This window comes from Centruroides vittatus, unplaced genomic scaffold (assembly GCF_030686945.1).
Source record: "Centruroides vittatus isolate TY-2023 unplaced genomic scaffold, ASM3068694v2 contig_1207, whole genome shotgun sequence".
In the NCBI taxonomy this organism is placed as follows: Eukaryota; Metazoa; Arthropoda; class Arachnida; order Scorpiones; family Buthidae; genus Centruroides; species Centruroides vittatus.
Window position 1 is genome coordinate 81480 of NW_027120771.1, and position 22455 is coordinate 103934.

The window sequence follows — 22455 nt, forward strand, 5'->3', positions numbered from 1 at the left end:
TGTTATTTTATAAATAAAACTCTTATTGTAAAGTCTGTATTTCATTACTTTTCTCGAAACCTACACTATAAAAATTAAATTAGACTAATTTAATTAGTTATAAAGTTATAAATTATTTCCAACGGAAAGGCTTTAACTAATGACGTTTTTATATGACGTTTAATATCGCAGGTATAAAATTTTATAAAAGATACGTAGATGACATAATTATATTATATGATCAGACATTAGTACAAATTGAAAAAGTAGCGAACAAGGTAAATAAACGAAATAATGACATTAAATTTAAGATAAAAAACGAAACCAACAGGAAAAAACCTATCTCGATATAGTAATAACACAAAGGAAAGAAATGCTGGAATTTAAACCATATTAAAAGCCAAGCAAAATCCAGAAAGTTATAAATTATAACTCAAATACTCCAGTACACATAAGAAAAAAATTTTAGTATGGAATATAAAAAAAATATAACTAGAACAAGTAGAACGCAGAATAGAAATAAGTATATCAAAGAATTAAAAGAGAAAGTTCAATTTAATGGTTACCCCAATAGAATAAGACAAAAGTGAATAAGTAAAATCAACAATAAACATCAACAAAGCAAACAAAAACACAAAGGCGCCGACATAAAATGTGTAGCTTTTCCTTATATCAAAGGTTTCGTTGAAGAAAATAAATATAGATTTTAACGAAGTAAATATAAAACTTGCTGCAACCTACGAAAAATTACATTGGAGAGAGGAAAAGGAAAGTAGACGTAAGACAAAAAGAACGTATCGACGATTTGAAATATACAAGAGTAATTTCAGTCTTTTACGAACATTGCACGGTAAATAATTGCAATATTAACAAAGAAGTAAGGATTTTACACAAGGAAACAAATTGGTACAACCAAAAAATTTAAAGAATATTTTGAAATTATATAGAAAGCCAAACAACTAATATCAATAAAAATTTAGATTTAAATATTCACGAAATTTAGGTTAAAATATAATAATAATAACAACAACAACAAAAAGACAGATTATTTTATTTTATAAATGTTTTTTAAAAAACGTTTTTCACGTGCCAACGAGATTAAGGAGAACCTCGTAAACACGGACATTACAGGTGTCAGCTAAGTGCCGTTCGGGGTAAAGCCGGGAAATTTTAACCGAAAATATAAGTAATTTTTATGTAAGATATATATTAGTTAGCACTTAGCTTACAAGATATTCCCGATAAAGATTGATAACAGAGATTCCCAGTGTTTGTCTACGCACCTAGTTGTGACAGAAAAAACAGATAAAAGAAGACACGGTTTCAGAATAAGCAATAAAACACTTACTTAATACCCAGATAGATGCTTCCTAACCTACGCGAAAGCACCTTATCTCGCTGACAATTATTTATTAATCGTTACCAACGTTTTCATTTCCGACAATTAAGAACGTCTAAAATACAAAATTTTTTGAAATATTCAGCTATTTGAATACAAAGAATAAATTACAGTAATATAATATAATAACGATTTAAAATAACAAAATAAATAGAAAACGTTCGTTACAGTTAATAGTTGCACTTTTGTTATTTGTCAACAAGGAGTTACGTAAAACGCTAAATTATTTATTTTATTGATACAACGAATTTTATGAAATATTTACAAAACTCGAAACATGTTTTGGAGTGTTCCACGTTTTATAAACTCTCACTAATTGTCAGCGGCCGAGTGGATTAAAGTACCGAACATTCGTAGTTAATTGAACCAACTTCATACCACATCATTGTAATGGTATATATGGAATATTTTTTCTACGTTCTCTTCCTATTTACTTGAATTTTCTCTTCGTGTATAACATTGTTTTTCGGTTTATTATTTAATCCGCTTCTTGCCACCAAAATAAACCTAAAACCTCGAGAAAAATTTTTAGTCTACAAACGAGACAAGCGTATTTCCGCCCACCTGCCACATATTGACCATTATTATCTTTATAAACGTTTTCGTGTTACAATCGAAGTTATATATTCTGATAAATATCTAAAGAAATGAAACAGGTGTTCTTTGATTAAAATAAATGCAGAGAAAAATCTTGAAAGACTATTATAAAGTAATAAATCAAACTAGTAATAATTAAAAAACACAGTTCATATACCGAAATCGCCTAATACATTATGTATGATATGATTTCTCCTCGCATGCCAGTTTAGACGCTTGTGGCAAATTTTAGACATCTCACGTAATAATAAGCAAAGCGCCGTGTCACCCATTGTCATTAGGTAAACATTACGCATCTTCACTCTCGATTATCCGTCGTCTTCGAAAATCTGTTATTCATCCGTTTAAGCATTAGAGAGTGCAACGTCTTCGGTCGAGATTCCTCACTGATAATTTCTTGAGCAATTTCATTAATATTTAATTATTATATTTCATTTTTTACTGACTCTATCAACAAGTTAACGACTAGCATTTGACTGTAGTTTTTATGGCTTTTGATTATTAATTTATATGTAAACAACTAAAAAACTTGAATGATAATAGCGTAAACTCTGTTTTATCATATTTTATCAGTATTGTTATTTAGAACAGTAGAATATAATTAAAAAGTTAATGAAAACAAAAAACTACATTAACAAATACAGCATCATTACTTAAATTTTCAAATATGATTAAACATTAATTAACAATATTGATTGGCCTTACTCCGCATTTCTTTTTGTAGTCTTTTTTATCTCGTTTAGTAGAATTTCTGCAAGAAATACTACAGAAGAAATCAAATATCCTGTAAATAATAAATAGAGTAGACCCATAATATCATCTATATCCAGAGGTTATTCATTATTAGTATCAATAGCGTTATCATTTTAGAAAAGGGTCTCTCTTGTTAATTCATCACGCGTGTTTCTGAAAACTTTCTGAGACAATCCACTTTTTTCAATAAGATTTACCCTGTTAAATATAAATATATACTATTACACTTCTGTACATATTAAGTAAGTTACTTGTCTTAAAACGTGTTTTATAGGTATTTGAGTTACTTAAATTATTCAAAATATATTTAGACCATGAAATTGTTAAATGTGTTGTACACTTCAGTTACACTATTTATTTAATGAAAGCATTAAATAAAAAAGTTACCGGCAAACCTAGATAATTACAATAATCAAAGCAATTTAAAATATAATGTCTTGTACTACGAACAATTAATTATTATCTTAAACATTCTAACAGTAGCTCTTTTGTTACTTGTCATCGAGGAATTACTTTAAAAGCCGAAACATTTATCTTAATAATTCAACAAATTCGATGTAAAATATATGAGAATCGAAACATATTTTGGAATATGGAACATTTCATAAAGTGTCGTTAATTGTTAGAGGTAGAGTGGATAAAACTACAGTAGAGCATTGTTTATCCGACCCCCGATCAACCGACACATCGGTTAACCGACCGCATTGTAGTGAGCAAATTCAAATGTCCGCTAGTGATGTCGCGCTACAATATTTGGCTATGTCTCGGCTACTTTAATATTATTTTAGTTAAAGTTTTGCGTTTTAGCTGGAAACACTGGCTCGACCATTAAAGGGAGGCCAGGATTTAAACCAGGCTTTCGATTTTTTATTTATTTCTGTATTTATTTTGTGCAAAATAAAGAAATAATTTAACGATAATTATTATTTAAAAACAAATTTGTTAGGCTTAACATCGATGAAAATTTAACGCCAAATAGGTTAATAGCGATATACTAATATGCTTATTGCGTGGGATATACTAATATACTAATACACTGTACTAATAATGTATTTTTTCATACTTTTCGGTTATCCGTTTTTTCAGTTATCCGACCAACCTCAGTCCCCAATTGAGTCGGATGATCGATGCGCTACTGTACCGAATACTCGTAGTTGAAATCAGCTTTATACTCAATCATTGAAACGTGTAAACGAAATTTTGCAGTTGTTATTTCAAGTGTCTGACATCCGAACAGCAGTCCATAAAAACTGGTAAAATCATATAAAACTTTTGAATTTTGCTGGTTCCATTAATATATAATAATCTTATGATTATGTTTGTTTAAATTAACATGTTATAATAATATTTTAGTATGAAAATAACAATTGCTTCTTAGTTTCTATTTACACGAAAAAAACTTATGATGTTAGCGAACAGATACGATACTGTTTGTCTTATGATCTATTACATACACTATAAAATGTCAATTATTTATTTTTAAATATGACATTTTGCAATTTATGTATATAATTTATATTCGAGTTAGAGAGTCATTCTTGTTCCGTTGGGTGTAAATAATTAAAAGTAAAATCATTGTATAAATTTAACAATTTTCACGACAATAAGGAAAAGCGGAAGTAATGTCGCGTATTTTCGTAACGAGACATAGTCGAACAACGAAAAAGCATTGTTAATATTTTGCTATAAATGTTTTAGAGTATGCTGCTTACAGCGTGTTATGTGAGAATACGAGTGAAGGGTATAAGCTTCTAGACGGGACGTTAAGACCCACTCGCGTTGTCACTGGATGGATATAAGTTAGAATTTGTCACGGAATGGAGAGACCCCTGACGATGTCGGGCCACGACACCAGTTGAGATAATATATTGTGTGTTAACTCGCGTCTTGAATCGACAGTTGTACGTTCGAGCGAAAACGTTTCAATTTTAGCTGAAGGCAATTAATCGAGTGGGGAGATCACGGATAAGTGAAAAATATTCGGTGCTCTCGTAACAACTATTGAGTAGACGGGTTAACGATCAACAAACCAAAATTGAATTAGACAAAAAATGAGAGTTACATAAGAACGAACTTATCTGTATACGGATAAGTTTAATCTACCGAGATTTCCGTCTATCGAGAGAGAGTTTACATTATATTCTAGAATACTTCAATGAATATTTGACTGTCTTCGTTTTTGCGGCGGTGATTCGGAGGAGTGGTGGACGCTGGGGAGTAGGAAAGACACGTAGACCAAAATACCTAGGAACCTGGCAACGACGGACGATTAAATCTCAATTGATATTTTCACAATTAAGTACACAATTTTAGGTGAGTAAAAAAGGTCTCGACACGTTGCTTATAGGAAACTAAACTCTGATGCAATTGTCATAGATTTTTCATCTCTATGCATTAACACAGCGTATTCGCTAAATTCTTTCAGATTAACATAGTAGCGATCACCTGTGTTTACCTTTAAAATGTAGGTTTATTTTTAAAAACATGCAATCCATCGGATTATAAAAACATTCCTAGCTTCGTAATTATAACTCGTTTCGAAATTGCATTATACTTTGAAATCGTATGATACGATTAGCGTGCCGCTCCAGGATTATACCATTTGCAGTATTTTCACGTTATAAAGCGAGGAAATAAAACCCTATCTTTTATGGGTTTTGATTGTATAATAAGCATATTAAGAAAATGAAGTTGTGTTGAATGAAGTTAAGAAATAATCTCGTAATTAGCGTGTCAACAAAATGAAGTACAAATTTCGCCTCAATGGCAAAAATTTTACAACATTTCGGCTTATTACGACACAATTTTCAAATAAATTTCTGTCAACACGTATTATCCTGTAGAACCGTATTTTTGATAAAGCTTGTTGATTCGATTTTTATAAATTATTTACTTGGTTTGTTCACTACTAAGCAATAAAAACTTTTTACTAAACAGTAAATTTAAATTCGACACTTTATATTCTATTTTAGCGTAATTTTTATCACTTGCATTGACTTCATATGTTATTTTTCGAGTATAAACTCACTTAAACACATTTCTTTAATGAAAAATGTTTAAGTTATTTCGAAAATTGATAGTAATTCGTGTTAAAGATCGAAAATGGATACGTTAGTATGAAATGTTTAATAAAAATAATTTAGGTTAAAGTGACGGTAAAAAGATCATTGAAGATAAACACGAACATGAAAAAGTGGCACTTCGAAAGACATTCACAGGATATATGGTGAACTATTACTTTTTTATATGGTAAATATGCGAAATTTTTCAACAGTTTAATAAGAGACGCCAATTGGCAACAACACTCTGTTTATGGAAACATCAACTTGTGTATTAATCGACGAGCATTATCATTAATCGCTTAGTTGTGGCAAGATTTTTTTAGATTCTTCTTTATTTGTTAATCGAGTCACTGCCATTTTTTAGTGTTAGCAAAGATTCGTATTTTTTTTTCTTTCTAAAAATTTTTTAAAATAAGTATTTTGAATATATATAAATATTAAAATTTCATTATGATAAATAATTTCATTTAAAAAAAATGTTTAACACATATTACGTGTCATTTTAATTATAATAATACAAAATAATTAATAAGTGTATTAATAACAATCATCATCAACTGTTGGTAAACTGATAGTATCTTCATTCACAGACATTTTACTGTAAAATATTGAAACTATTTGTATTATGGTGTGATATATTACGGAACACTATGACCTCTTCGAAATCCTGTTCTTCTTCTTCGAAATCCTCATTGGTAACGATACCGCCTCTGCGTAAAGATTTTGAATAATGACGCTTTTCGTGTTACATTTTTGTCAAATTCTTCTAAACTTTTTCAAAATTTAAGCGCCTTTGTAAACGAGTTCTAAGGAGAATATTGGAAAAGTTATGGAGTGTTTCATGCAACAACAAGGAAAATTCTCGGAGATTAATATGTGTACTGAATACCCTAATGAAGAGAACTAATACGGTTGGCGAAACGCATTTGGGATATACCAAAGTAATAAAATGTTCTTTCTCTGCAAAGAGAAATTTGCGTCGTTGCGAGAAATTAAAATAAAGGTGCACGTTTCATTACTAGGAAGGAAAGACGCTTATAATGCCACAGCAACAATTATTAGGAGAAGAATGATAAACAAGTTAAAAGTATAAAATACTTTGACTTGAATTACACAGGAATGCGTAATAACAAATTGAAAGCAGCCAATCTCGAAACGAATTGCGGGAGATTCTCCATAAAAAATATTAATTTTTATCGAAATATCAACGATCTGTTAGGTTTTTTTAATAATAATGTTTCTAAGTTATAAATTGTTACTTTCGTTTCTCTACTTTCTGTATATAAAGTGTTGTTTTATTGTCGATTTTCAGTATTGACTTTGGGATTGATTGAATTATTTTGTCTAATTATAATACTTAATCAGAATTAACTACAAAAGCATACAAAAGTAACATTTATTACAACACATTTGAAATAAACAAAATTCATTTCTATGGAAACAAATGCAAAATAATAATGACTTATTGGCAGTAATAATTAAATTGATGAAAGTTAATACATGTGAATTGTCGTAATTACAGAATTCAAGCCAAAACCTTGTAATAAACCACTTCCTCTTTATCAGTCTTTGGCATTTTCTGAACATTTTCTTTTCTGCGATAAAAAGTAAAGGAAACAAGAATAATCACACCTATTAACAATAGCGAAGTAAGAACAGCCACTGCGATTTTCCATCCTGAAACAGAACTAACTTCGTCAGAAAACCCGCATTTGGTACACGAAACATTTACTGACGACGCCAAATTATCTTCTGCAATTTGTGTGCATCGATCATTAGAAACAATTTCGGTAAAAGACAGAGAAGACGAATTTTTCGCGCAGAAAACATCGGAGAAATCTGCAATCTTCTGCCGGTTTCTAATCAACCAGTCTTTAGTAAAAAGCGAATGACAATGGCAATTCCAATTGTTTCTGGATAAGTAAATCTTAAATTGCGGAGAAACGTCGATCAGGTTCATTAATCCGGAAGTTAATTGGGATAACCGGTTTCCGTCCAACCAAAGGAATTTCAGATTTGCCAAAAGAATATAATCCGAAATATAAATTAAAGAATTATTACTCAAACGTAGATGGATGACGTTTTTCCACGTCACACAATCGATATTTGACAACTCTTTTATGTAATTATTACTCAAATCGACAATCGTCGCATTCGGGACGAGAACTTTGGGAATTCTGTCGATTCCCTTTCGGGAACAATTGACCATCACGTGCTTTTCTTGTGCAAAACAATCGCAATTCATCGGACAATAATTTCCTATGACGTCGAATGACGTATTATCAAGCAAATTTCTTTCTTCTCCGAAACATTTCGTGTTTTCTATATTTGGAAACATTTTCTTTGCTACTTCGATATTTGACTTAACGAAAGAAACGAATTGCTGCAGTTTGTGGTCACAAGTAATTTGATTATTACTTAAATAATAAGTAGGCATTTTAAATCCATATTTCTTGTCATCGATGTAAATTGTTCTGATTTTACAATTAGACAGATTAAGTACCATGCGATTTGGTGTGTAAATTGGCAATTTGACAATATCAAAATGATTATTTGAGAAATCGACGTAAGTCAAGTTGTATTCTGTCCAATTTATCACCGGCCATTGTGTCAAACCTGTCTTATTTAACTTCAGATAAGTCAGATGCTTGCTACTGCCAAAAGGGCACTTACCAGTAAGTTTAGTTAAATTGTTGAAAGATAGATCGAGATGCGTTAAACTAGTCAATGGGAGTAAGGTGTTTTCGTGTAAAAATGTCAGGCGATTTCTTGATAAATCGAGATTCTGCAATGACGACAAATTCTGAAAAATATTTTCCGGAAGATTTTCTAACCGGTTTCCCCGCAAGTTTAACAATCGCAGTTCAGAAAGTCCATGAAAAATAGCTATTGGAAGCGTCGATATTTCATTTCCCCAACAGGAAAGTTCTGTTAGCATTTTGTTATTTCTCAGAAGATTTGGCGGGAGATGTTTAATTTTGTTCAAATTTAAATTGACGATTTTCAAATTAATTAAGTCAGAAAATACATCTTCTTCGAGTGAAGAAATAGAACATAACCATGCGTCAAACTCAGACAATTTGTGCAGTTTCTTAAAAAATCCAGACGGAATATCTGATAATCCTGGGTTCCAACTAATATAAAATGTCTTTAAATTAGAAAGACCTTTCAACATGTCACTGTGTAAATCTTTTATCTGATTCCATTCTATATTCAAATATTCCAATCGGGTGAGATTTCTAAAGACAAGTGGATGAATCGATTCAATATGATTAAAACTTAAGTCCAGTTTTGTTAAATTGTAAAGGTTATAAAGCAGATCTTCGGGTAAATCTGTTAACTTTCCATGCCTGATGTATAATTCGGAAAGATTAATTAACTCTCGGAAAGGTTTGTTCGGAAATAAAGTGAAATTATAGCGTTCAATTGTCAACGATGTCATCGATGGAACATTGTAAAATGTTAAATTTAGAAGTTCCGACGTGTTCACGCCTCGTATTTCGACAGATCGCAGAGAGGACATGTTATTAAACGAGGCGCTGTCGAAGTTTCTGTTAGGCTGGTATGTTTCGTGCAATATCTGGACTTGTTCGATTGCATACCCGAAAGTGAATATTCCAAAGTCAATCCTCGACAGATAACAGTCTGTAAGTTTTACGTTTTGTACATTTTTAACGATCATGCATCGCATCAAACGAGAGTCAATCGTTTCCTTGCCGCACTTGATGGATAAGGTATTGATTGAATATTTCAACAGAGGAAAAGTTCTTTGATTCGTGGCAGCTGTCTGCCGATGACGAGCAAGAAACATTTCCCCAATGTTGCCAAAACTCTTGACAGGAATTTACCAATAGAAATAGGAATTGCAAAAAGACAACCCACCTCATTTCGTCTAAAGACGGTTCCAATTTATTCGAGACACAAATCTGTGGTGAATATGTGGAATAATAGCCAACAAATGTACAGAACTCTGGAATCGTAAATTATCAAGCAGCTATTATAGACACTTTGTTGCCAGTGTTGACCACACGATAAAAATTGACGTCGGGAATTTCCATTTCTACAGAAATATTAGGCAAACAATTTTTAATTTCTTCCTTTTTTTCCTAACGCAGTTGTCGCAAAAAATATCGAATAAACGTTAAATGAGTAACCTGAGTGGATTTTTCGCAAGAATGGCTGCAGGTTTGTTAGTTTGCTTCGTTTAAAATAATTATTATCGTACATGAAGACTTCTACAAATTTTTTGCCATGTTTTCGTCAATGGGCTAAGATAGAAGAAACTGTATGATGTAAGAAATTTATAAAGATAATTATTAAAGATAATTTAAATTGTTTTAATTCCTCTGTCGTCGAGAGATTAATCGGTCGTGTTCCTTTCTACATCGAATATGATTTATGCGACACAAAAGAATGTTTCTTCCTGACGTCAATTATATATATTAAAATAAGAATTTTCCAGGTGAATGTGAAATAAATACGAAATTTTTTATTTTATGTTCATTCGAATGCGGAAATTTTTCATTCGATAAAATTTAAATTATGTTTTTACAAAATGTAATTTAAACTAAAAATCAATCCAAGCAGTTCGCATACGAAAATAATTGTTTAAGTTTAAATAATGAAGGAAGGGTAATGAACTTCAATAAAGGGAAATCCGAATGAATAATCATTACTTTCATTTCTAACGGTGATTACTTCATCTGTCGTTCGCATTTAAATAATTGAATAAATAATTTATCCTCCTTCTGAAATGACTTTTTGGTCTTCTTAAAATATCGATTATGTTCGATACCTTATAACTGTGTCGAGTGGATTAATGTCATAAATCGCCATATATTAAACTTTAATATTTTTACCCAATCAGAAAATTCGAAATTACACGATCCTATGAAATAAGAACTTGTGAAATTTCTTAAAAATGCACTTTTTTCTTAATTTTTGTTAAGGCTGAAACAAATTTTTCAAATAGAAAGTATAATTAACCCATAAATTGTCCGAATACGTTTGTATTTATTAATTTTAAGCCTGCTTATTAGTTCCTTTTATTTTTAATCGTATGGCATGTCACAAATAGTCATTTTTGTTTGTTGTATGCAGTTTGCAGCAAACTCTAATAAATTTTTTCTATTTGTGAAAATTTCTACGTAATTCGAAAAATAATTTTCAATAAATATCTTATACAGCATTACTAATTTGATTTTGGGGTTGCAGAACGTACTAAATTATTTTAAAAATGAAAAAATAATTATATCATTTGATTTCACGATATTTTGTATAACTTAGAAATAATTAATTAATAGCACTTTCGATTGCACGCAGGCAAGTGCTATATGCTACCTGTCGCAGTAATTATATAGCGCTTCTAATTCGCGCCATACCATTGTGGCAGTAACTTAAGTGAATATAATATATATATTTTAAACTTATATTTATTTTTTAATAAAAATTATGTTTAGTTATTAATTTGTTAATTTTTTGTTAAGAGGTAACGCTACGTGTAAATCGGCAAATTGAATGTAGATATCGATAGATGAATTAATTTATTACAAAAATCAGATCGATATTTTAAAGTAGAATGTAGCCACATTATCTAAGTTATAAAAATTTATAACGTTATAAAACGACAAAAAGCTTAATTTTGAGGGTAGAGATGGGTTTTATAAAAAATTGCAAATAACGAGTAAAATCGTCATTAAGTCTGACCCTGCTGCAAATACACACCACCTTCCTTATTCCCTACCTCTTCGACCTTTAACCGCCGATATTTAGTAGCATCAATGTCTTTTATAAACAAACAAAATCCTGCGAAATTTCAGAAATTTTCGACAAAAAGCACAGAAATTATCAAGTTCAAACAGTTAAAAAAATCGTGCTACACACATACATACATACACATACATACACGCACTAATATACATGCACACAGAAAAGAACTACCGATTTTTTTACATTTCTCGACCTTGTAAGGTGTCTCGAGTCAAAAAATACAGAAATCATTTTTTTGCCCGATCGCCATACTTTCCCTCTGTTATATATAACAACCGGGAAGGTAATACGCAAGTTTTTAAATTTCATGTTAATTCTGCTAAATTATATTTCGAACAGAACGACAGTTTTTAATTGTGACGATTTGTGACCAACTCCGTATGCCGCAGCCTAAATATAAATTGTCTTTGGGAATTTAATACAGATTTGAAAGAGCCGAAAATTTATAAAGTAAATTTTTCGAAATTCATAGGCGGGCGTCGGAATCGATTTAAAAATATATACGACTCCCGACTCGTTACTCACGAGTCTGCATTTTTTTTGCCGACTGACAGAAAAGTGCAGACTCGTGGGTGGGTGCTTTAAAAAACAAATACATTTTTAAAATTTTAATATCTTTTCATTTTACATGCAGAGTTTATCAACTTTTCTGGCAATTGCCACTTTAAAAACCCGCTGCAATCTACAGTTTGTTTAGCGACACGCGCATTGTGTGAATAATTTTTTAATGAAATCTCAGTCCCTGTTAATTCTAAACTGTTAATATTGCTCTTTCTTTGATGATTAAGATTTATGTTGCGATTGCAGCAAAATATGCAATTGATAGAAGGCATTTGGACGAAAGTGACAGAGTCGGGCTTTTCAATTAACACGCTCGGTGTCAATCGATGCACTTTTGCGTTGTGTGATCTTCGTGTGATGCAAACGTGTTAGAGTTTTTAGATTATTTCTAAATATTAATACTTTCAATACAAGAGTTATATAAATAATAATTAAAATAAACAGCATAAATTGGTAATACAAAAAATTATATTATATATTATTTATTTATACATTTAAATATTCATTTCTATTATTCGTTTATACATTTTACATTATACAATGCTAAAACTTTATGTACATCTTGTATTGCAAGAATTACAATTAGCGTGGCAAAAAAGTTAATTTTTTTATTTTCTAGGTTAGGCATACGGGGTTTCTTTCACTGATTTAGCAGACAGGACCTTCTGGATGCAGTATCCAACAAATGAACAACTTTTATTGATATATATATCAATAAATGTCGTTCATTTGTTGGATACTTTATCGAAAAGGTCCTATTTGCAAATCCGTGAAAGCAAGCCCTTATGCCTAACCCAGAAAATAAGAAAAATACAGAAAAATAGGTAATATAAAAAATGAATACGTTCGTATACTGTTAACTTTCTAATTGTGTTCTTCCACTCAGGGAAATGTTGTGATGGTGTGATACAACTTTATAAAATAATTAAAAAATACCATTGTAAGAAATTAAATTATTTCCGGTCAAATTTCAGTTTATTAGAAGTAATTCACTTTAAAATAACGCGATTATAAACAAAGAAGCGCGCGCGCCACCGCTGCGGCTATTTTTAGTAACAACGACTGGCGGGAAATTTGAAAATTGAAATCCGAGATAACGCGCGCCATAGTGCCGATTTGGCACCAATAATTAATTAAAAATAACGGAACGCTTTAAGCAAAAAATTAATTGCGCATCGTAAAATTGAACAAAAATTAGACAGGTAATAATTTTTTCAGATTTTTCGGACAATTAGAATTTTTACACGAACTAATTAAAAATCGATTGGTGCCGAATCGGCACTAGGCGCGTGACGAAGGGTTAAAACTTAATTACTTTATTTCGTTTTATGTTTTGTATGTTGAAGACATTTTGTTTTAATAAAATGAATATTAAGAAAGCCATTCGTGTAAGTTGATTGTTGCATTTTAATCGGCAAATTATTCCATGCTTTTCCTTTTTTCTATTTAAATTTTTTTCTACTGAAATATAAATCGCAAATCGTATATTACTAAACAATACGTGTAGAATAACGTATTGGAGTATTTATTAACTATACAATATCGCACCTGTCTCCAGTTTCGTGTATGTTTTTATATAACAATGTAGTTACGCCCCGTTTGGTATTTAATTCGTTATACGAATACTTATCTGACATTTCCTCTTTACTTGACGTGAATAATATATACTTAAGCTAATTTAACATTAAAACACTTCCAACTTTTTTATTTTGTAACTATTATTAAAAATTATATTTTAATTTTTTAAAATAATTATTATAAAAAATATGTGTACAACTGATGAATAATTCCTTTCAAATTATCAGTCAGTCGTTATCAGCTACTTCCTCACTTAGAAAAGACTGATTTCCTCTTTTCGTGTTAACAAAGAAGAATTTAATTGTTTAGTTATTCTGTAAAACATTTTATTTATTGTATAATTTCTTAATTAAAATAATTTAATTTTTCTAAATAAGAGAATTTAGAATAAATAAAACATTTAAGGAATGACTAGAAATTATTATTAAGTTTTTTATTTCTTAAAAATATAAAAAGACAGCTTTAATTATCGTAAATTATTTGAACGATTAATATGACAAGATGTGTTCGTTAGGATAAGAAATTCATTTAATGTGTTGTTTGAATATTAATTATAATAAAGGGAGTTGAATAAAAATTCATTATATACTAAACGTTATTACATAAGTTTCTCTTAACGCTTGATAATTACTTAATTTTAAAAAATATGCACGAATATCTTCGGTCCAGCAACACTTTACGTAATAATAAAAGTGTTATTTGTAATTAGTGTGAATGTCTGGTAGAAAACGGGTAATTATATTTATTGTGATGGTTAAGAATTTATTTAATTTAAAACGTACGTTATTTACTCAAATTAGTAGTGAATTGCCTCCGTTCATCATACTTTTCCTATTACAACAATTCGTGTCGATTATCTATCTAATTCCTTTCGAGATAAAATATTGAATTAAAATCACGCGACGTCCGGTGTAAATCGGAAGATCGTATATAGTTAGTCGAGGCCTTCCGCCTCTGAGCTTCCCATGTGGATACTACTATTGGACAATACTTCGGTATGTCGATTGTGGAGAACTTTTATTTTTTCTCTGTAACACTTCATCTTTAGAAACGGATAAAAGCCATCTGTTATCATATCTTATTTTAAAAACTTTTTATATTTATAGCTATTATAAAAGGGCTATTTTACTATTCCTACACGTTTCATGTCTACTATCGGCTTTCATCTTTCTGACTCCTTTCTCGAAATTAAAGAAAAACGGTCGGACGACTGTGCGAATTTATTGGGCTGCACTTTGAAAAATTTATACACCTGTAAATTCTACAACTCATAATAAAAAAGATTTAACTAAGTAGTCGAATAATGTGCATCCGCGACATCCTCATACACACGCTATCCGTATAACTGCAAAATTCCCGGCCCAAAACAAATGCTTTAAATATCTTCCGCCGATGACCTTCACGATTATTCAGATTCACGATTATCGACATTAGAAAAGCTCGATGAAAGATAAATGCGTTTGGATTAATTACGAGTGGAATATCTGCATGAAATCTCCACCTTAAGCATACACGGCTGTTCGAAGAACACGTGACCGGAAAAGAGACAATACAATTATACGCTTTAAAAGTTTCTTACTATTTGCGAGACTTTGAAAGACAGAAAAACGGCACTTTCACTTAATTTTCCAACAATTGTGACGTGTAGTTGACACTTCACAATTCTTTTTATGGTATTTGATTCTAACAAATTGGAAGCAGTAGATGACGAAAAAAAATTGCGATAGATTCTCTTCGAAAAATATTGAAATTTATCGAAAAGTCAACGATCTGTTACAGAAGATTCGAATGTTAATAATAATTGCTCTGCATTGTAGAATATTACTTTCCATAAGCAAAGTAGTGTCTGATTAATTCATTACAAAACTGACTTTATGTTTAATCTAAAACGTTTTTTTCTAATTATTATATTTTTCTAAGTATAATTCGTAGTTAAAATTCACTACAAAAGTACACAAAATTAATACTTCATACACCTATATTGAAATAAACAAAATTATCTTTCATAGTAACAAATGCAAAATAACAACGATTTATTGGCAAGTCCTGATTAAATTGATAAAAGTAAATATATTTGAATTGTCGTAATTACACAATTCGTCAAGTGTAATCATTGTAATAAATCATTTCTTCTTCATTAGCCTTTTGCCCTTTCTCGACATTTCTTTTCCTGCTACAATAAACAATGGCAACAACAATAGCCACACCTAATAACATTAGAGAAGTAAGAACTGCCACGGCGATTTTCCATCTAAAAGCACTATTAACTTCGTCTGAACGCACGAATTTTGTAAACGTAAAATTTACTGACGACACCAAATTATCTTCTAGAATTTGTTTACGTCGAGCATTAGAAACAATTTCGATGAAAGACACAGAAGACAAATTTCTTCTGCAGTAAATATCGGAAAAATCGGCAATTTTCTGTCTGTTTCTAAGTAACAAGTCGTTAGTAAAAAGCGAATGGCAATCGCAGCTCAAATTGTTTCTAGATAAGTAAATCTTAAATTCCGGAGAAACGTCGACCAGGTTCATTAAACTGGAAGGTAATTGGGTTAAGCGGTTTCCGTCCAACATGAGATATATCAGGTTTGGCAAAAGAACATAATCCGAAATATTACTTATTGAATTTTTACTCAGATAGAGATGGGTGACGTTATTCCACGTCACACAATCGATATTTGACAAATCTTTTATGTAATTATTACTCAAATCGACAATCGTCGCATTCGAGACGAGTACTTCTGGAATTTTGTCGATTCCCAATCTAGAACAATTCACTATCACGTGATTTTTTTCGGCAGAACAATCGCAATCCATCGGACAATAATTTCCTAGGACCACGAACGACGTATTATCAAAGCAACTTTCTTTCTTCTCCGAAACATTTCGTGTTCTCTAAGTCTGGAAACATTTTTTTTGCTATTTCTATATTTGATTTAAAAGCAGAAACGAATTGTTGCAGTTCGTAGTTACAAGTAATTTCATTAAAACTTAAATAATAAGTCGGCATTTGAAATCCATATTTCCTGTCATCGATGTAAATTGTTCTGATTTTACAGTTAGACAGATTAATTACCATGCGATTTGGTGTGTAAATTGGCAAGTTGACGGTTTCAAAATGATTATTTGAGAAATCGACGTAACTTAAGTTGTATTCTGTCCAATTTATCATGGGCCATTGTGTCAAACCTGCATTATTTAAACGGAGATAATTTAGATGCTGGCTGCTGCCAAAAGGATGCTCACCAATAACTTTAATTAAATTGTTGTAAGATAGATCGAGATGCGTTAATCCAGTCAATGGGAGAAAGATGTTTTTGTGTAAAAATGTCAGGCGGTTTTCTGATATAATGATAATCTGCAATGACGACAAATTTTGAAAAACATCTTCGGGAAGATTTTCTAACCGGTTTCCCCGCAACTCTAACTCTCGCAGTTCAGAAAGTCCACGAAAAATTCCTGTTGAAAGTGTTGATATTTTATTAAACGAAACAGGAAAATTTTTCAAAAGTTTATTATTTCTCAGAAGATTTGTCGGAAGTGTACAATTTGGTTGAAACCTAAATTGACAATTTTTAAATTAATAAAGTCAGAAAATGTATCTTCTTCGAGTGAAGAAATAGAACAAAATACTGCATTAATTTCAGTCAAATTGTGCAGTTCCTTAAAAAATCCGAACGGAATTTTTGATAATTTTCGGTTCCAACTAATATTAAATGTCTTTAAATTATAAAGATTTTTAAACATATCACTGGGTAAATCGTTTATCTGATTCCATTGTAAGTCCAAATATTCCAATCGGGTGAGATCTCTAAAGACAAGTGGATGAATCGATTCAATGTTATTGTAACTTAAGTCCAGTTTTGTCAAATTGTGAAGATTATAAAATAGATCTTCGGGTAAAACTTTTAACTCACCTTGCGTGATGTATAATTCGGAAAGATTAATTAACATTCGAAAAGGTTTGTTCGGAAATAAAGTGAAGTTAGAGAAGCTAATTCTCAATGAAGTCAGCGATGGAACGTCGTGTAATGTTAACATTCAGAAGTTTCGACGTCTTCACCCCTTTTATTTCGACAGATCGCAGAGAGGACATGTTATTAAACGAGGCGCTTTCGAAGTTTCTTTCATTCAGGATTGATACGTACAATATATTGACGTGTTCGATTCCATGTCCAAACGTGAACGTTCCAAAGTCAATTCCTGATAGAGAACAATCTGTAAATGTTATCTCTCGTATATTTTTAACGTCCAAACATCCCATCAAACGAGAGTCAAACGCTTCATTGTCGCACTTGACGAATAAGTAATTGATTTAATATTTGAACAAAGGAAAAGTTCTTTGATTCGTAGCAACTGTGTGCCAATGACGTACAAGAAACATTTTCCCGACTTTTCCAAAACTCTTGACAAGAATTTACTACTAAAAATAGAAATTGCAAAAACGATTACAAACCTCATCTCGTCCGAAGAAAAATTCGTTCGACACGAAGTTATGGAGTAAACAGTCGATGAAAAATACACAATAGTGAAACCGTGTACTTACGAATTTGATACTGTTACTACTCTCTTCGACTGATTGAAAATACGATAAATTATGACGACAGTGACATCGATAACCGACAGAAATATTACGTATACAGTTTTTAATTTTATCGTTTATTTCCGTTGCATTGGTAGGAACAAGGTCGAATTAACGTTAAATGTATATTTTACCAAAAAAAAAAGAATTGTTTTGGACATTAATTACAAGTGAGTTTTTCGTTTAAAGTAATTCATATTGTAAATAAAATATTATTCATTTTCTCTGTCTAACACGTATGTGAATAATGTTAGTCAATTGTGTTTTGTGACACAATTCTGGCAAAAACGAAATTCTCGCAAATAATTTATAAATATTTGAAAAAATACATTTATTCTTCTGGTAAAAAAAAGTTAAATTAAATGAGGAGAATGCGGCCAAAAATAATTAAGTTTAAACAAGAAACTATTACGAAAGGATATTAAATTTTAATAAAGAAAAATCTGTATAAATTAACTTTAAAACCGAAAGTTAATAGTTTAAAAGACGAGGTAATAATCGTAGTAAATGCGGTCATTTCCGGATTTAAATATTTATTTAGATTGTATCGGCAATTGCTTATATAGTTGGCATTTAAAGAAAGAAATAAATAATTCCTCACCTTACGGCTGCTGTTTCTGTAAGTCGCGATTGTCTTTATTATGAAGAACTGTTTTTGGAATGTATTGTACGTCATCAAAGACGAGACATAAGTATTGTTAGACAAGGAGAAATTTTGAATCGATACCGTAAATTACGACATCACCGGAAACAGAATTCGTCAAGTGTAAATAACATTGTAATAAATCACATCGTCTTGACTATTCTTTGGCTCTTTCTTGTAATTTCGTCTTCTGCGATAATAAACGATGGTAACAACAATAATCACGCCTATTAATATTAGCGAAGTAAAAAAACACCGCGATTTTCCATCCTGAAACAGAACTAACTTCATTCAATCAATTTTCGTTCGAAGAAGAATCATTTACTGAAGATGCCAAATTATCTTCTGGAATTTGTGTGCATCCGTCATTACAAACGATTTCGATGGAAGACACAAAAGACGAATTCCTCGCGCAGAAAACATGGACGAAATCAGCAATCTTCTGCCTGTTTCTAACCAACCAGTCCTTAGTAAATTGCGAATGGCAATGGCAATTCCAATTGTTTTCCGATAAGTAGACTTTAACTTCTGGAGAAACATCGATCAAATTCATTAAGCCGGAAGATAATCCGGTTAACCGGTTTCTGCCTAACATGAGGTATATATCAATTTTGGCAAAAGAACATAATCCGAAATATTACTTAAAGAATTATTACTCAGACGTAGATGAGTGACGTTTTTCCACGTCACACAATTGATCCTTGACAAATCTTTTATGTAATTATTACTCAAATCGACAATCTTCGCATTCGAGACGAGAACTTCGGGAATTCCGTTGATTGCATTTCCGAAACAATTCACTATCACGCGATTTGTTTCGGCAGAACATTCGCACTCTATTGGACAATAATTTCCTATGACTGCGTAGGATGTATTACCAAGCAACTTTCTTTCTAAACCGGCAACGAGGAAACTTTCTTTCGGCCACTTTTAAATTTGGTTACAGCGTGAAACGAATTGCTGCAGTTCTTGGTTACAAGTAATTTCATTATTACTTAAATCATAAGTCGGCATTTCAAATGCATATTTCGTGTCGTCCGTGTAAATTGTTCTGATTTTACAATTAGACAGATCAATTTTCACACGATTTGGTGTGTAAGTTGGCAATTTGACGGTTCCAAAATTATTATTTGAGAAATCGACTAGAGTCAAGTTGTATTCTGTCCAATTTATCACCGGCCATTGCGTCAAACCTGCATTATTTAAATTCAGATAATTCAGATGCTTGCTGCTGCCAAAAGGATACTCACCAACAATTTTAATTAAATTGTTGTCAGATACATCGAGATCCGTTAAATTAGTCAATGGATGAAAGATGTTTTCGTGTAAAAGTGTCAGGCGATTTTCTGATAAATCGAGTTCCTGCAATGACGACAAATTCTGAAAAACATCTTCGGAAAGATTTTCTAACCGATTTTTCGACAACTCTAACCATCGCAGTTCAGAAAGTCCATGAAAAATTCTTGTTGGAAGTGCCGATATTCTATGAAACGAACAGGAAAACCATGTCAAGAGTTTATTGTTTCTCAGAAGGTTTGGCGGGAGATGTTGAATTTGGTTCATACTTAAATAAACGGTTTTCAAATTGATTAAGTCAGAAAATACATCTTCTTCGAGTCGAAGACAGGTTCACAGGTTAAAATAAACAAATAAAAAGTTTATTATCTTCTTAATCTAATATACAAAAGTATACATAGAAAATATAACGATTAAATGAGGTTAACATATAACTTAACGGAATCGGCGATCAACTAATCGCTACGCCTCGTGCTTAACCTTAATAACCAGAGAGAGAGTTTACAAAGGTTTCGGCTTCATATTTTACCGCTGTTTGCTGCCGAATGATTGCATTCGACGATCTTGCGGGAACATGGAAGCTGGATGTCTTCTACCGTTTGGTTTTCGGCCGGGACCGGGACAGGAGACACATGTACCAAGAATAACTTTTGAGTAATCGCTTTGAGCTTCTGGTGTTTCGCTCTTTTATACAATTGTTGGTGGAAAGGAGCCACGTGATGACTTGCATTTTCTGACACTTATATGTCAACTTTCTCATCGACATGTTGATACACCCGGTCACAACCTGTTTAATTTTTAAATATCTTTTTCTATTTTTAGCAATTAAATATGGCTATGAGCTTAACTTTGAGGCAGAGATGAATTTTATAAAAAATTGTAAATGCTAATAACGAGTAAAATCGTCATTAAGTTCGACTCCACTCGAGTTACACAGGACATCTCTTTATCTACCCACCCCATCGACCTTTCACCACCAACGTTTAATTGCATCCATCATCCTATAAATAAACAAAATCCTGAAAATATCAGAAATTTTCGACAAAAAGTAGAAGAATTATAAATCTCCAAACACGGCGAATAAAATCGTGGCCCACCAGTGGTCAAGCGGTTCCGTTCCCTGAACACTGGAAATTCGGTAGCGGGTTCACACCTTGCCAGGACAGGCTTGCCTCGTGGAGTTTTCCGGGAGCTCACGTTCAACTAGCTGATACAAGACAAGAATAAAATCGTGTTACACACACTAACACATCCATTGATACAGAGCGAACACCTTTTTCTGAAAAACGCCGCTTATAACCCCGTAGCATAATTACTCATTTTTGTCACTGTTACGCCCTTCAACTCCACAAAACTCCACCTAAAAAACAAGAAAAGAAATTCGTGAGATTTACGTCTACACGAGTTTGAAATAGCGTTATTTGTAAATGCAGCTTTAAAGTCGTGCTTACTCGGCACGATTGCTGATGAAAGGTCTCCGTTAAATCAAAGAATAGCTTTACTTGCTATATAAACCGGGAGTTACCGATTTAAGAACACAATTAATACGTTATGGATAGCAAATTTAATATGAAATTAGAACCTACTTGCTATTTCAAAAAAATATTGTACAATGCGCCATTCTTTCTAATTAACGACATCACAATCCAATACGCTGGTTCGTTAAAAAAGATACACAAACAATTAACACTTGTAAGAACCAAATTTGTAAACCGGTGCTCGTGAAAGTATTGAAAAACTTAGCAGATGCACCAGGTAAATGGGGTGTTCTCATGCAGAATACATGATTTTCAACATAAACGTTATAACAACCAGTAATTAATAGTATTAACTTAATATTCAAAAAATGAGCAGGCGTACAGATCACATTGCCACCTTCTGACAACAGATTGCGGTTTGACACAATGCAAATCTTGACGTCATACATTAACACGGAAACTAATTTCCGAACGTTTTCTAAAACGAGCATTTCCACAAGAGATTTTCAAAAATTCGTATAAAAATTACAAATATAAGAAAATTAGTAGATTAACATTTAGAATAAACAAATTACAAAACCATTCTTTATATGCATGCACTGAAGATACGTTTACGACAAATGATGGTGTTTTCCATGGTCTCACCTTCATCAGCAATATCTGGTTCACGTAGCACGAAAATAACACGATTTTGCTCCCACGAAATTCCCACTGGCCACGAGTTCACCAAAAATGTCCAAAATCTTTCACGTCGT

General features: G+C 31.7%; 3 protein-coding genes across 3 annotated transcripts in view; all 3 read right to left on the reverse strand.

The window, feature by feature from the left end:
• Positions 1 to 7315: 7315 nt before the first annotated feature.
• On the reverse strand, positions 7316 to 9719 carry LOC136985190 (protein toll-like). Its single transcript, XM_067282411.1, has one exon. It carries the CDS (start codon positions 9599 to 9601, stop codon positions 7316 to 7318), a length of 2286 nt encoding a protein of 761 aa, XP_067138512.1. The 5' UTR covers positions 9602 to 9719.
• A 5993-nt stretch (positions 9720 to 15712) lies between these two features.
• The window catches only part of LOC136985238 (platelet glycoprotein V-like), a 150218-nt gene continuing 143475 nt past the window's right edge, over positions 15713 to 22455 (reverse strand). The window contains exon 2 of the mRNA XM_067282479.1: positions 15713 to 15949. Coding sequence (XP_067138580.1) covers positions 15799 to 15949 — 151 coding nt within the window. The 3' untranslated portion in view covers positions 15713 to 15798. The remainder of the gene's footprint in view (positions 15950 to 22455) is intronic.
• On the reverse strand, positions 17224 to 20489 carry LOC136985241 (slit homolog 1 protein-like). Its single transcript, XM_067282493.1, has 5 exons — positions 19871 to 20489; positions 19568 to 19786; positions 19252 to 19514; positions 17850 to 17995; positions 17224 to 17740 (listed from the first exon to the last, which is right to left on the reverse strand). The coding sequence occupies exons 1-5, from the start codon at positions 20487 to 20489 to the stop codon at positions 17224 to 17226; spliced, it is 1764 nt and encodes a 587-aa protein (XP_067138594.1).